Genomic DNA, 11,177 nt, shown 5'->3' with positions numbered 1-11,177 from the left:
AAAGTTTCTCCAGAGCTGTTTGTGGGAAGCCCAGGCCTCCTTAGCTTCTTTGACAAGGGTGTTGACGATTTAAGGTCTCCAGCCTGCCCTGAGAGATCACTTATATCGAACAGCAGATGAAAAGCCAGTGCAGATGTAATTTATCGTCGGCGTTTCCTTCTAAAGAATAATTGTGGAGACTTGGCTAGATCAATAATATGGATTTTTGTTGTTAGGTCTTGTAGTCTGCACCATAATGAGAGATAGGGGACAGTGGCTGTTTTCTAATAGAAAATAAAGGATTGGTTTCCGTGTCTTTCTACATTTGAATGCAAAATGGCACACTTGAAACTAATTCAAGTTGTTAAGAAAAGGACCATTTTCTATTGCATTTCTGCTATCATATAAACATGGCAAGTTAGATCAGCCCCCTGTACAGCAAGTGAAATATTACCTTTACATTTTCCTAAAAGTTAAAAAGTCGCAAATTCTGAAGTTGGAATGATAAAATTGTTAAGCATATCCAGAAGAATGTAAAATACATCTATGTATCAATACATGCCCATAACATCAAATGAAATATTAGGTCTGGATATGAGGGATTCAACCCATATCAAGCTTCAGGGCTAAGAAATACTGTGCAGTTGAACTTAAAGTCACAGGTGATGAAGTTTTCTCTGTGTGTTGGTGTGGATCTATGTATTTGTGCATATACCACAACACATACACAAATAAGGTAATTAATTCATTAATATGCCTGAAAATGAATGTTGCAGAAAATCAAATGCATCACCACCTTTCCTGAGCTTAAAAAGCAGGGGCCAAATCTCCTCCCATCTCATGTTTTCAGATCCAAAGCCTCACTGACTCCCTCGAGCCCTGCCTGCATGAGAGCTCCCAGATCTGACCTAGAGGAGTGTGGAATATTTAACTGGAAAATCATTTTATAGGATGGATCAATTTCCCTATTTTAAAGCTGTTGGTTGGTTTTGAATCATTTCTCTGTGGCTCAAAAAGCTGTTCCAAAGGCCCAAATATAAACTACCCAGTAAATCCGTAAGCTTGCAAAGATGCTATGGGTACTTTGTGTCCTCATTAGTGTATGAAGCTGCAGGCCATACTGAGGTCTGCTCCTAGATGTTAAACACAACATGAGCTAATTTATGGCAATATATAGATGATGAGCAATTTCTTGGTAGGCATGGAACAGCATTTAACTTTAAAGTGTGAATTTTATGCTGGGGTGTTAGGTATTACAGCTAGTTAGAAAGATTTATACTTGGAATTGATTCATTAATTAATTAAATTAATATTTAATTATAATTAAGCATTACGTGTAGTCCTTCTATTCCTTTTCTTTGATATTTTGATGAATTGAAGTGCTACATGCTGAAGATCCTGATTAAAATTAAAAAAAAAACCCAAAGGAAAGAGATTATGCAGAAATCTATGTAACAATCATGTATAACCTCAGCAATAATATTACTGACAAACATTTTGCAGTAAAATTCAGACTTTGTTACATCATTGAGCACATATGCATTCTTCATGTGATAGTTAAGATGGGTTTCTATTCTGCTTTTTTCTTTTTTTTTTTTTTTTAATTCAACTATAATCACAGATGGCTAGAACTGACTCCTAAAAGGAGGTACTGAAATTATTTCACACCTTAGATACTGGCTTGGGATACTCTCTTCAATGGACCAAATTTTCAAAAAAAGCCCAAAATCCTGTAAAATTTCAGTCTTCTTTTCATGACCAGATGTGGGCACAGAAATAAACAATACACCATTTGCTTTATTCTGAAATGGAGATTAATATGTGCCAATCGCGTTTCATAGCCCAGCTACCTGGTGGAGGTTAATCAGCATTTTTATGATCCCATTTTAGCGGCAGGGTTCAGGCTGCCTCGGAAAGTTTGAAGGAATTGCTTTCTTCCGTGTAGCACGGGGCCCGGGGACTCCCGCACTGCGGTGACTGGGGTGGGGAGCTGGGGTTCCCTGGGGCCCCAGTCGAGGCAGTGGTGGGAGAGGGCAGCTGGTCTCTGCGGTGCTCTCCGGGGAGCTCCCACTCACGAGGTGGCCTTAATGCCGTCCGAAGTTAACTGAGGCGCTGTGCTTTTCCAGAAAGTCTGGGTATTAGCGTGCCTGGTTATGTGGGAATAAACAACGTGGAGGTTTCCATCCCTCTGTCTTCACAGGAGGACTGGGTAATTTGACACCCGACCTCTTAACCCAGCCGTCTTTTGTAGAAACTAAATTGCCTTCCCCACGGGGAAGAACTTGAAGGAGACTGTTAGTTTCAATGAATCCAGCATCATTGCCCCACCAGCCCCCTCTTCGCTATGTTACTGCGAAAGGAGACAATTTGGCTCCAAATGACTAATGTGATTCTTTTTTTTAAAAATATTTTTAAAATTTCAGTCTTATCCAAGGCTATTGAGTCTATCTGAGGTTAGCGTTATTAATTCATAATGACCTTCCATGTGGCCTTCATGGGTTGAGATTGCTGTGCATGTTAGTACATACTGAGTAAAAATATTGCTGTGAAATGATAGACTGTATTTATAGACAACAGGGCAAAATCCTAGCTTCTATTAAAAAAAAAATACTAAAAAGAGAGCATTTACGCACTTTTAATGAGTATTGAGCTTGCCAAATTCTCTCAAATTGGTCCAGAGGTTTGGAATGAAGAATTATCATTTGAAGACGAACAATACGAGTTCTGCTGCAATTTCAGTAGCAATCCCCAGACCTGTTTTCTTTATGTCATGAAAACTTTAGAAACATAAACAGTGCTGAATTGCCACTGGTACTGAATAATGTGGCTTTTATTGTTGCCTGAGCTCTTCTGTATATTCAAGAAAATAATTTAATGCTTATTAATAAATAGAAGGTAACTAAAGATGACTCTGATCTAGTCTGTTGAAAATTTCTCAGTACCCTTAATTTGTTAGTAAATTCAATATATTTTATTTAAGCAGATTCATATATACAGTATATTAACTTTTTTTCCAGGCAATCTTTACTCAGCACAGAAAGGCCAGATGTATGGGAATTGTAAAAAATCAGGATATGCATAAAAACTGTTCAAGTGCATAAAGCAGCCCCATCTGGAAGACATCTAACAGAAATGAAGTTGTACAAAACCATTCCATTGATAATAAAGCTAATTTTTATGGGTCTGACAAGTATGTAATTATGTTCAGTGGTGCTTTTCAGATTTTATCACAGTCAATAAACCGCAGTGGTAATTTCATTCCCATTTGACATATTTACATGGAAACATTTGATTGGAGGAATTAGTAACCCTGAAAGCCTTGATAGATATGTTTTAATGATCTGTGACCTCCGCAGTCCCTCATCTGTTTATTGTTGCAACAGGCGAGAAGTCGTTCCTCTGTGACCTTTGTGGCTTTGCCGGCGGGACACGTCATGCCCTCACCAAGCATCGGCGGCAGCACACAGGTCAGTAAAGCTGTCTTTACTCTTTGCTATATTTTCTCCAGCAAGGGAGTCCCTCTACACTGGGGAGTAACGCAAGTCAAATAGCACGTTACAGCACAAATAATACATCGGCTCATTGTTTACTTTGCTTTTTCTCGTTTTTGTAAAATCGGTATGCCCAAGGTCTGCATCAAGTCTGTTAGCTGGGAGTTTGAATAATTGCTTGGGGGGGAGTGGGGAGTATTTTTGGTGTTTTTTCTGAAGGAAGTAGAATTGTAAAGACTGGCTTTCTTCTTTAAATGAATGCTAAGTCTACTAATTTTTTTTTTCCAAGGCCCAAATAGATTACCTACTGTGAAGATTTTGCAAGAGTCTGCTAGAATGTCCCTGGGTGAAAATTAGAGACTACATATAGATTAATCCATTATTTTGGACTGAGACATAGTTGAAAGCTAGTGTTGTTTCAGTTGCCCTTTTGTAATTTTAAGATAGTTTGTAATTAATAGGTGCAACTTTAAGAGTTACCACATGGTTGGCATGTAAAGCAGGATTTCTCTCCCAGAATTAGTAAAGCTTTCCTACCACCTGGTTATAAAAATTTAATAACAGATAAAATTAAATCGGTTCTTAGTTTCAGAAGACCAGAAAAAGTGTAAGTATTAAACATTTATTAATACATTTTACCTTAATTGTGCTTTTTAGTAGTTCCTTGTAAGTGTTTGATTATTTGAATAGATTTTTTTCAAACAGACGCAGAAGTGTTGCTGCTTAAGCCACTGTAGTTTTTGTTTTACTGACTATCATGAGGATAATGTAATATCATCAGGAATTGCTGCGTGAGTTAAGTGACCATTGTCTAATGTACAGTGGAAAGAAATGGCTAACAAATGAGAAGCTGTAGTTGTTACATCATGAATTTTCCATGGATTTTGTAAAGGAATCTCAGTGGGAGATTTTATTATGTCCCTGAATAAACTAATCTTGATTCAGGACATACACCATCTAAGTGCGTAATTTCCTGGAGAGCAGCTACTCTCTTTCTTGAGAGCCTGAAGCCATTCTTTCCACCCCGTTTTCAGTTTATTAAAGCAACCATATTTGGAGGAGAGTCTGATGCTTTCAAAAAGGTGGGGCTTTCAGTGCTGGTCAGGCAATATCTTGAAATGGATAAGCTCTAAAAAAAAATATGCAGGGCCAAATTTTGCTTGCAAGTCTAACTAGTAATCATACTTCCAGAATTTTTCTTCCGATAACAAGGAATATACATTTGTGTGAGAGTACTGCCACAGTCAGTTCCCATTCACTGCAGCAAGTTTGTATTTTTAAAGTGTCCAAGAAAAGGCATTTGGTAAATATAAGTTCTCTTAGTATTACACTCCCTGAATTATAACGGGAGCAATTGCAACTACCAGAATGGAAGTTGTATGCTTCAGCTGTAACTAATGGTTTCCATTTTTCTGGAGCTTTGAAGAATTTTCACATGTTGGCTGAAGTTTACCAAATATGGGCTAAGAATGAAAATGATTTTTTTTTTTCTTTAGAAGAAATAAATCATTGTTATCGATAGGATGGGTACAACCTTTTGTTTTTTATTGGCACACTGAGATCATGTGTATGTCTAGGACTCATAGTCAGTAGAGCCACACAAATGGTGAACAATCATTTCAGAATGGAAAAGTCGAAGAAATGCATATTCTTGTCTTTACCCTTCTTGTCTTTACCTGTTATGTGAGTGCAGATCTGGTTTCTCAGAAATGTAAGCCCTTCTCATCAGTTATATATGTATATATATTTTTTGTATCATTAGGCCACAAGCCGATAGAAAAAATATTTTATTTCCTGATTTATGTGCAAAATTAGGCTGAAAATATGGTATGTTCCTGGTGAAAAGCTGTCCACGTTTTCGATGGCATTTTGCCCTTCTCTTGCCAGTATGGTAGAGACTTTTGTGCTATGATCACGGGGATTCACAGGTTATAGATCATGAAGCTTGCATCTAGCAGGCATAACTTTATATTTTATGTCAGGACTGGAGGCTCGTTATTACTTTGCTATTAACTTTGTACTATACAGGACAGTATCTCAGAGGCAGAGGGATCTATCTTTCTGGCATTTATCTGCCTCTGTGGCACAAACAATCAGAGATGATTCTTTAGCAGAAAAATTATCTGTAGCTTCTATTTGTTTCAAGGAGAATGACACAATCCACCTTTGCCTGCATTGTTGCACTTACATGGGTTCTCTTGTATTTTCATCCAGTGCACAACTTTATCTCAGTCCTTAGCTGCATGCACTCCTCTTTGTACCTGTATCTTTTCTTCTGTGTCCCCAGTTGGCACAATTTTCCCAGAGCAGAATGTCAAAGCAAATTACAATCAGGTTTGAAAGGGATAGGTATCAAAAATAGTCTAAATGGCTTAAATAATTCCCTACTGCAATACAAGCTGTCTAGGGGGCTGACACAGAACATCTTCCAATCTAAGATTTACTTCTATCACCTGTCGGAGACCCTTGATTCAAGGGCAAATGAGCAAATCCTCACATGTAGTTGAGGAGTCTTAACTAGCTTAACAAGCCTCCTCTCCTCCCAGCCTCAAGGCCTGAGGTGTCCTGACACCCCAGAGAAATGGTCAGCTGCTGATAGATATTTGACACAAGAAAGGACTGGCTGTAGGACCAGCCACTTAGACTTTTGATGCTCTTGATTTTGGTGTTTCTGTTCCTCTTTTTTAGATGAGATTATTTTTATGTACCTGGAGAGATACCTTTACCTTGTGAAAGATGCATTTTCTTTGGAAATATCATAGGGAGCATAAAGTATAACTTGGGGTGAATAAGGCTGGAAGAATCTGGCCCTCAGTCACTCGTGGAGGAGACTGTAGGGACTAGTTTGGTAAATAGAATGTTATCCCTGGAAGATATGTTTTTGGTTTTTAAATGAAAAGTAGTACAGGAATGTTAAACTGAAAGAAAAAGCCATTAGTTTTAAGACTTGAAAAATGTTTGTACTTAATTTATTTGCAAACATGATGCATCTCCATACAGATTTCCTTGATATAGGCTTTCTCAACTGTAAAGTAGAACTGTGAAGTAGAAAAAAATAATTTGACCCATCAAGAGATCCCTGGTGTTTCACTAGTTGATGTTTTTATTCTGTGTTAAATATGTTATGTCCTTAATGACTGACCTGGTCCTGTGAGAAGCACACACTTTGAACAGAGAATAAGCTAAGTCTTCAGCTGATTTTGTCCTGGTAAAATGTTCTAGCATTATTTTACGATCTGAATGCATCTTCTTCCAGTCCTATTCTGCAAGAATCAATCTATGAAATTCTGCAAGCCTTTCACTGGCTATGTAAGTATCAGTGGCCCAATCTTCTATTTTGTGAATTGAAGCAATGGCAACTTCAAGAGTGGTCCAGAGTTTGACCAGAATTTTATCACACTGTAAAGAATACTTACATCTCTCTCTCTGTCACATGCTTTACGATAGACGCTTATGGCTGCCTAGGCTGCGCGCAGAAACTGTCTTAAGAAACTTAGTCCGCTTGTGATATCAGCTGGTGCTACGTGGTAAATAAGGGACAGCTTGCGGTGCCGCAAGATTTAGATATGTCGTAGTTCTGGTGCCTCAGCATGACTGGGAGGAAAAATTTTCATCTTTTGAGTCATCCGGAAACAATTTTTTTTTTATTCATATTTTTCCCAGTAAGAAAATCTGCCTGAAGATAGGAAGATAAATAAGGTTGCAAATTTTAGTGTTCGCTGAATTTAGAATGAGTTGAATTCCACAGAGAATTTAAGCAATTGTCTGAATTTTATAATAAAAAGAGTAAATAATTTCTAAATCGGCCACCAAAAACATGCACACACATGAAAGAAACATAATACTACATAACTTAAATATTTTTCCTTAATCATGATCAACTAGGAAATTGCATAAGAGAGAAAAAACAAGCAAGGGTAATTATTTCTGGTTGAAATGAAAACATAAACCACTTAATTTTAAAATGTCCTTTTTTTGTGTTCTTGTTGTGATTGTTCTGCTCTCCTTCTTTGTTTGTCTGCCTTTCGGTATCACTCTAGTTTTCTCTTCTTCTACATGTTTCCCAGTAAACTTCCATTTTGTGCTGTAGTAGCTGGCTCAATCCAACAGTGCTGATCAGTCACAGCCTGTGTTCTCTTGCATGAAATTCCTTTTTTAATGTTGATTAGTACTCCTGCAAATTGCAAAAAACCCATCCTCATCTTCTACACAACGGCAGTCTACATTTGCTTCTCATGTGTTGGTTGTGGTGGAATCTTCCTGGGGATCACAGAAGTACATTACAGTAGTAGAGCATTAGAGGGTAAGTACACTTACTGTGCACAGCAGTTCTATGACAGTCACCCTGAACCTATGGAAATGCTTAAGAAGATTGTGTCTTTGTTCAAATATTTTCATGAATTTTTGAAGATGGTGGCTTATATCGTACAGATCACTGTTTGTATGATTGCTTCTGCTCACTCATTTCAATCTTGCGCTTCTCAAGACATTTATAGGTCAATGTAATAAAGAAAGAAAATTTAATAATATATGTGTTTTTATCCAGATGAGTGACTCACTTTGTGTTTCTATTTCTCATGTGAACTGCTCTTTGACTTTAATGTGTAGTTACATTACTCGGCGTTGAATTTAATGTATAATGTAGCCTCTTCCCTTCAACTTCCCTACCACAGCTTAAAAAAATTATAATGTTGAATACCTCAGAAAATGTAGCACAGTAAGAAGACTTACTGCTCTTTTCAGCAAGAGGAGACGTGAAATTTGAAGAGAATCTGTGGTGTTTTTCCTTTTCCATTTATGCCAACGTTTGCAGCAGCGTGTGGAACTTGATTATAGCAAACCTTTGGCCAGGAATGACACCAAAAACCTTGGTATCTTAAAACTTTCTCTCTACTAAGAGAAATTGTCTAGTGGAACAGTTTTCCTCCCATTTCTGAGCATACAAATGCCAATCAGTTTTTTCTATGGAAGAGCAACCCTTTGGCATCTACAGGGTTTCTCATAAGAAAGGAAGGGATCAAGGATGTACTTATTTTTATGTCTTATATGCAAAAAAGTTGACCAGACTAAAAGCAAACAGAATTTACTTTAATATACTCCAGGCTTCGTTAGCAAGCCTGTAAGTGCCTCTCCAGGGAAGAGCCTTAACAAATACTAGAAATAGTTGGAAATAAGAAAAAAATCCTGTAAGCAGATGGCTGCATTTTGTGGTCTACTCATTCCTTAGGTCAAATGAAACTTATAGGATTCTTTCTGTGTTGGTCAACACATCATGTGAAAGACAAATAGGACTAAAAGCAATAGCTTCCTGTTGAGACAACTGGGGTAAGATTTCTTCCATCTTACTAAGATTCTGATTGGTTGCTCAAGACTTGCAAATTGAAGGCACCATTTGATTTTCATTTTTTTCCTTCATTTATGTGAAAGCTGGATCCTCAGTAGCACATTCATATAAATGCTGTATATAATCTATAGGTAGAAATGGTCTGGACAGTCGTGATTATAAATAAAAATGTCACTTTGCCATGCACAAATCAACATCTATCACCAAGATTTATAGTTTTTGTTACTGTGTTATTTCATTTTTCCTTTAAAAAGTACATGTTAAGTACATAACTGCACAGAGAGATTTATGATTGCATTAAGGTATGCTCTGTGTCCTAAAAAGCTCATCAAAGACAGAGAACTCAAAAGAGGTAAAATCAGAGAAAAGAGGAAGAAGGAAAGAAAAAGAAAGCTGTAATTTGTCGGGGGGGAGGCGGGGAAGCTAAGATAGATGCTAAAAGAAGTCAGTGCAGAATTTGGAGAGGCAAGAGAAAAAGAAAGCCTTACTCATGATGGTTCAAGAAGAGCAGAATGGGTGGAGCTGACAAGGCTAACTGGTTAGCAGCAGGCTTAATAACTGCTTTTGTACAGACTGGTGCTCCCCATGATCTGACCCGTTTATCAGTTGCTTTCCCAAACTTTGATTGTTGGAGCTAAAATTTCCCACGTCAAGTGACTTAAACAACTGATGCACTTCAAAACTTGCTTGCCGTATTGTCAAAAAGGCAAAAACATTTCTTCTTTTGTGATCCTGTGGTTAGGAAACATAGCTTTTTGAAAGTGCTTGTGTTAAAAACAAAATAAAAACCCCCAAAGATAGTGGGTCCTTGATCTTGGAACATGTGGCCTTCCTTTTTTCCCCCCACAGAGCTTGTTGACCATTGGGGCATTTTGGGGCACCTATCCTTCTTTTTCATGGGGTTTCTTACTGATAAAGTTAGAGGTGGTGAGGCACGGACGTATCTTCTATAATGGTAAGGTGTTGGTGGGGTTGGTTTGGGGGGTTTTTTTTATCTTTATTAATTTCTAAATACGTAGACTTTGCCCTCACACATTTTTAGATACACTATTTTGTAGTTATTACACAGTCTTGTTTAAAAAATACTGTCAATATTGCTTTTTTGATTTGTGTTATTTTAATTTTGTATGAATTAGATCCTTGACTGGGGGTGAGGGAGAATTGTCCTAGAATATTTAATTGCAGCCTGTAAAGTTAAGTTTATTGCCTGAAATGTCTGGGGGCAGGAAGGGGGGAAGGAAAATTGAGACACAAAGGCTGATAAAGAGCATTCTGGCCCAAAGATAAGGAAGACAAAAAATACTTAAAAGACTAGATCTGTGGAAAACTTCAATAAATAAAAAAATAGATAAAAGTACTGTTGCTACAGCTAAAATACTCTTCAACACCACCCAACCCAAAGAAATACCTATTCTTCTTTTAGATTTTTTTCAACTGTACTTATCAACCCGGTTAATTTTCCATAAAAATCACTCGTTTTCCTGTGTGCAGCTGCTAAGAATTATAGGCCATGCTAGGCCGTCTTTTTTCCTCCCAGTTCAGTTGGCTTTTGTTGTTTGGTGCTGCTGTGATGTATTTTCTGTCAGGTGAGATTTACACATAGTCCACTTGACAGGAGCAGTTAGCCACAAGGATTTCCTAAGGAGAAACTTCCTGGAGGAGTGGGCAAGGATTATCATTTTTCTTTTGGTCACGATGGAATTTGCCAGCCCTCCTGGCTTCCACGGGCCCTCGCTCATCTGTCAGCCCTGCTGGCCCTGCCCCAGCACAGCAGACCCTCACCTGACCCATCCTCCCCAAATGGCAAACTAAAAATCTCTGTTCAGTTCAGATCTGTTTTGGTTTTGTTTGTTGTTTTTTTTTTTTTTTTCACAAGGGGGCAAGTTGGCAAGGTTCTAATGCATTTTAAATGAAAGCAGTTAAAATAAGTATGTATGTTATCTAACATACCTGTGGCTTTACTACTTGGGCTTGAAAATGTTGCTATCTTTTTTAATACTAGAAGATAAAATAAATCAGGCACAGGAAATCTTCAGTTCAAGAACAGGTTACGTTGCTAGGGAGTCTATGGCCTCCCAGAGAGTTTAATTGAAGCAGCAGCCAGTACTATTCAGGCTGCTGGGAGAATCAGCTTCTCCAGAGCAGAGAGTCAGTGTCTGACAAGAAAACCCCATTTGGGGCAGGAAAGACATACTTTCTAGCAGTCTCAATTTGTCCAGCATAGAGGCTTCCGCATTGTGTCCTGCCCCTTCACCTTTCCTTGTCCCGTGAAACAATAAATGAAAAATAGTAGCTGGTATTCTCTCCAGCAGCTGCTAAAAGCAATTATTCCAACTCTTTATGGAGCTTTCAGAAGCTGCTCC

At 38.0% G+C, this 11,177-nt stretch overlaps 1 protein-coding gene across 6 annotated transcripts in view; it reads left to right on the top strand.

Moving 5' to 3' along the window:
- Positions 1 to 11,177, top strand: part of ZNF407 (zinc finger protein 407) — a 355,293-nt gene that overhangs the window by 205,044 nt on the left and 139,072 nt on the right. For all 6 annotated transcript variants that reach the window (XM_075494274.1, XM_075494275.1, XM_075494272.1 and 3 more), the window contains one exon: positions 3,363 to 3,446. In XM_075494274.1, the coding sequence (XP_075350389.1) occupies positions 3,363 to 3,446 (84 nt within the window). The remainder of the gene's footprint in view (positions 1 to 3,362; positions 3,447 to 11,177) is intronic.

Source organism: Mycteria americana, chromosome 2 (genome assembly GCF_035582795.1).
Source record: "Mycteria americana isolate JAX WOST 10 ecotype Jacksonville Zoo and Gardens chromosome 2, USCA_MyAme_1.0, whole genome shotgun sequence".
In the NCBI taxonomy this organism is placed as follows: Eukaryota; Metazoa; Chordata; class Aves; order Ciconiiformes; family Ciconiidae; genus Mycteria; species Mycteria americana.
The sequence above is the reverse complement of the archived record's forward strand: the minus strand, read 5'-3'. Positions and strand labels throughout refer to the sequence as shown.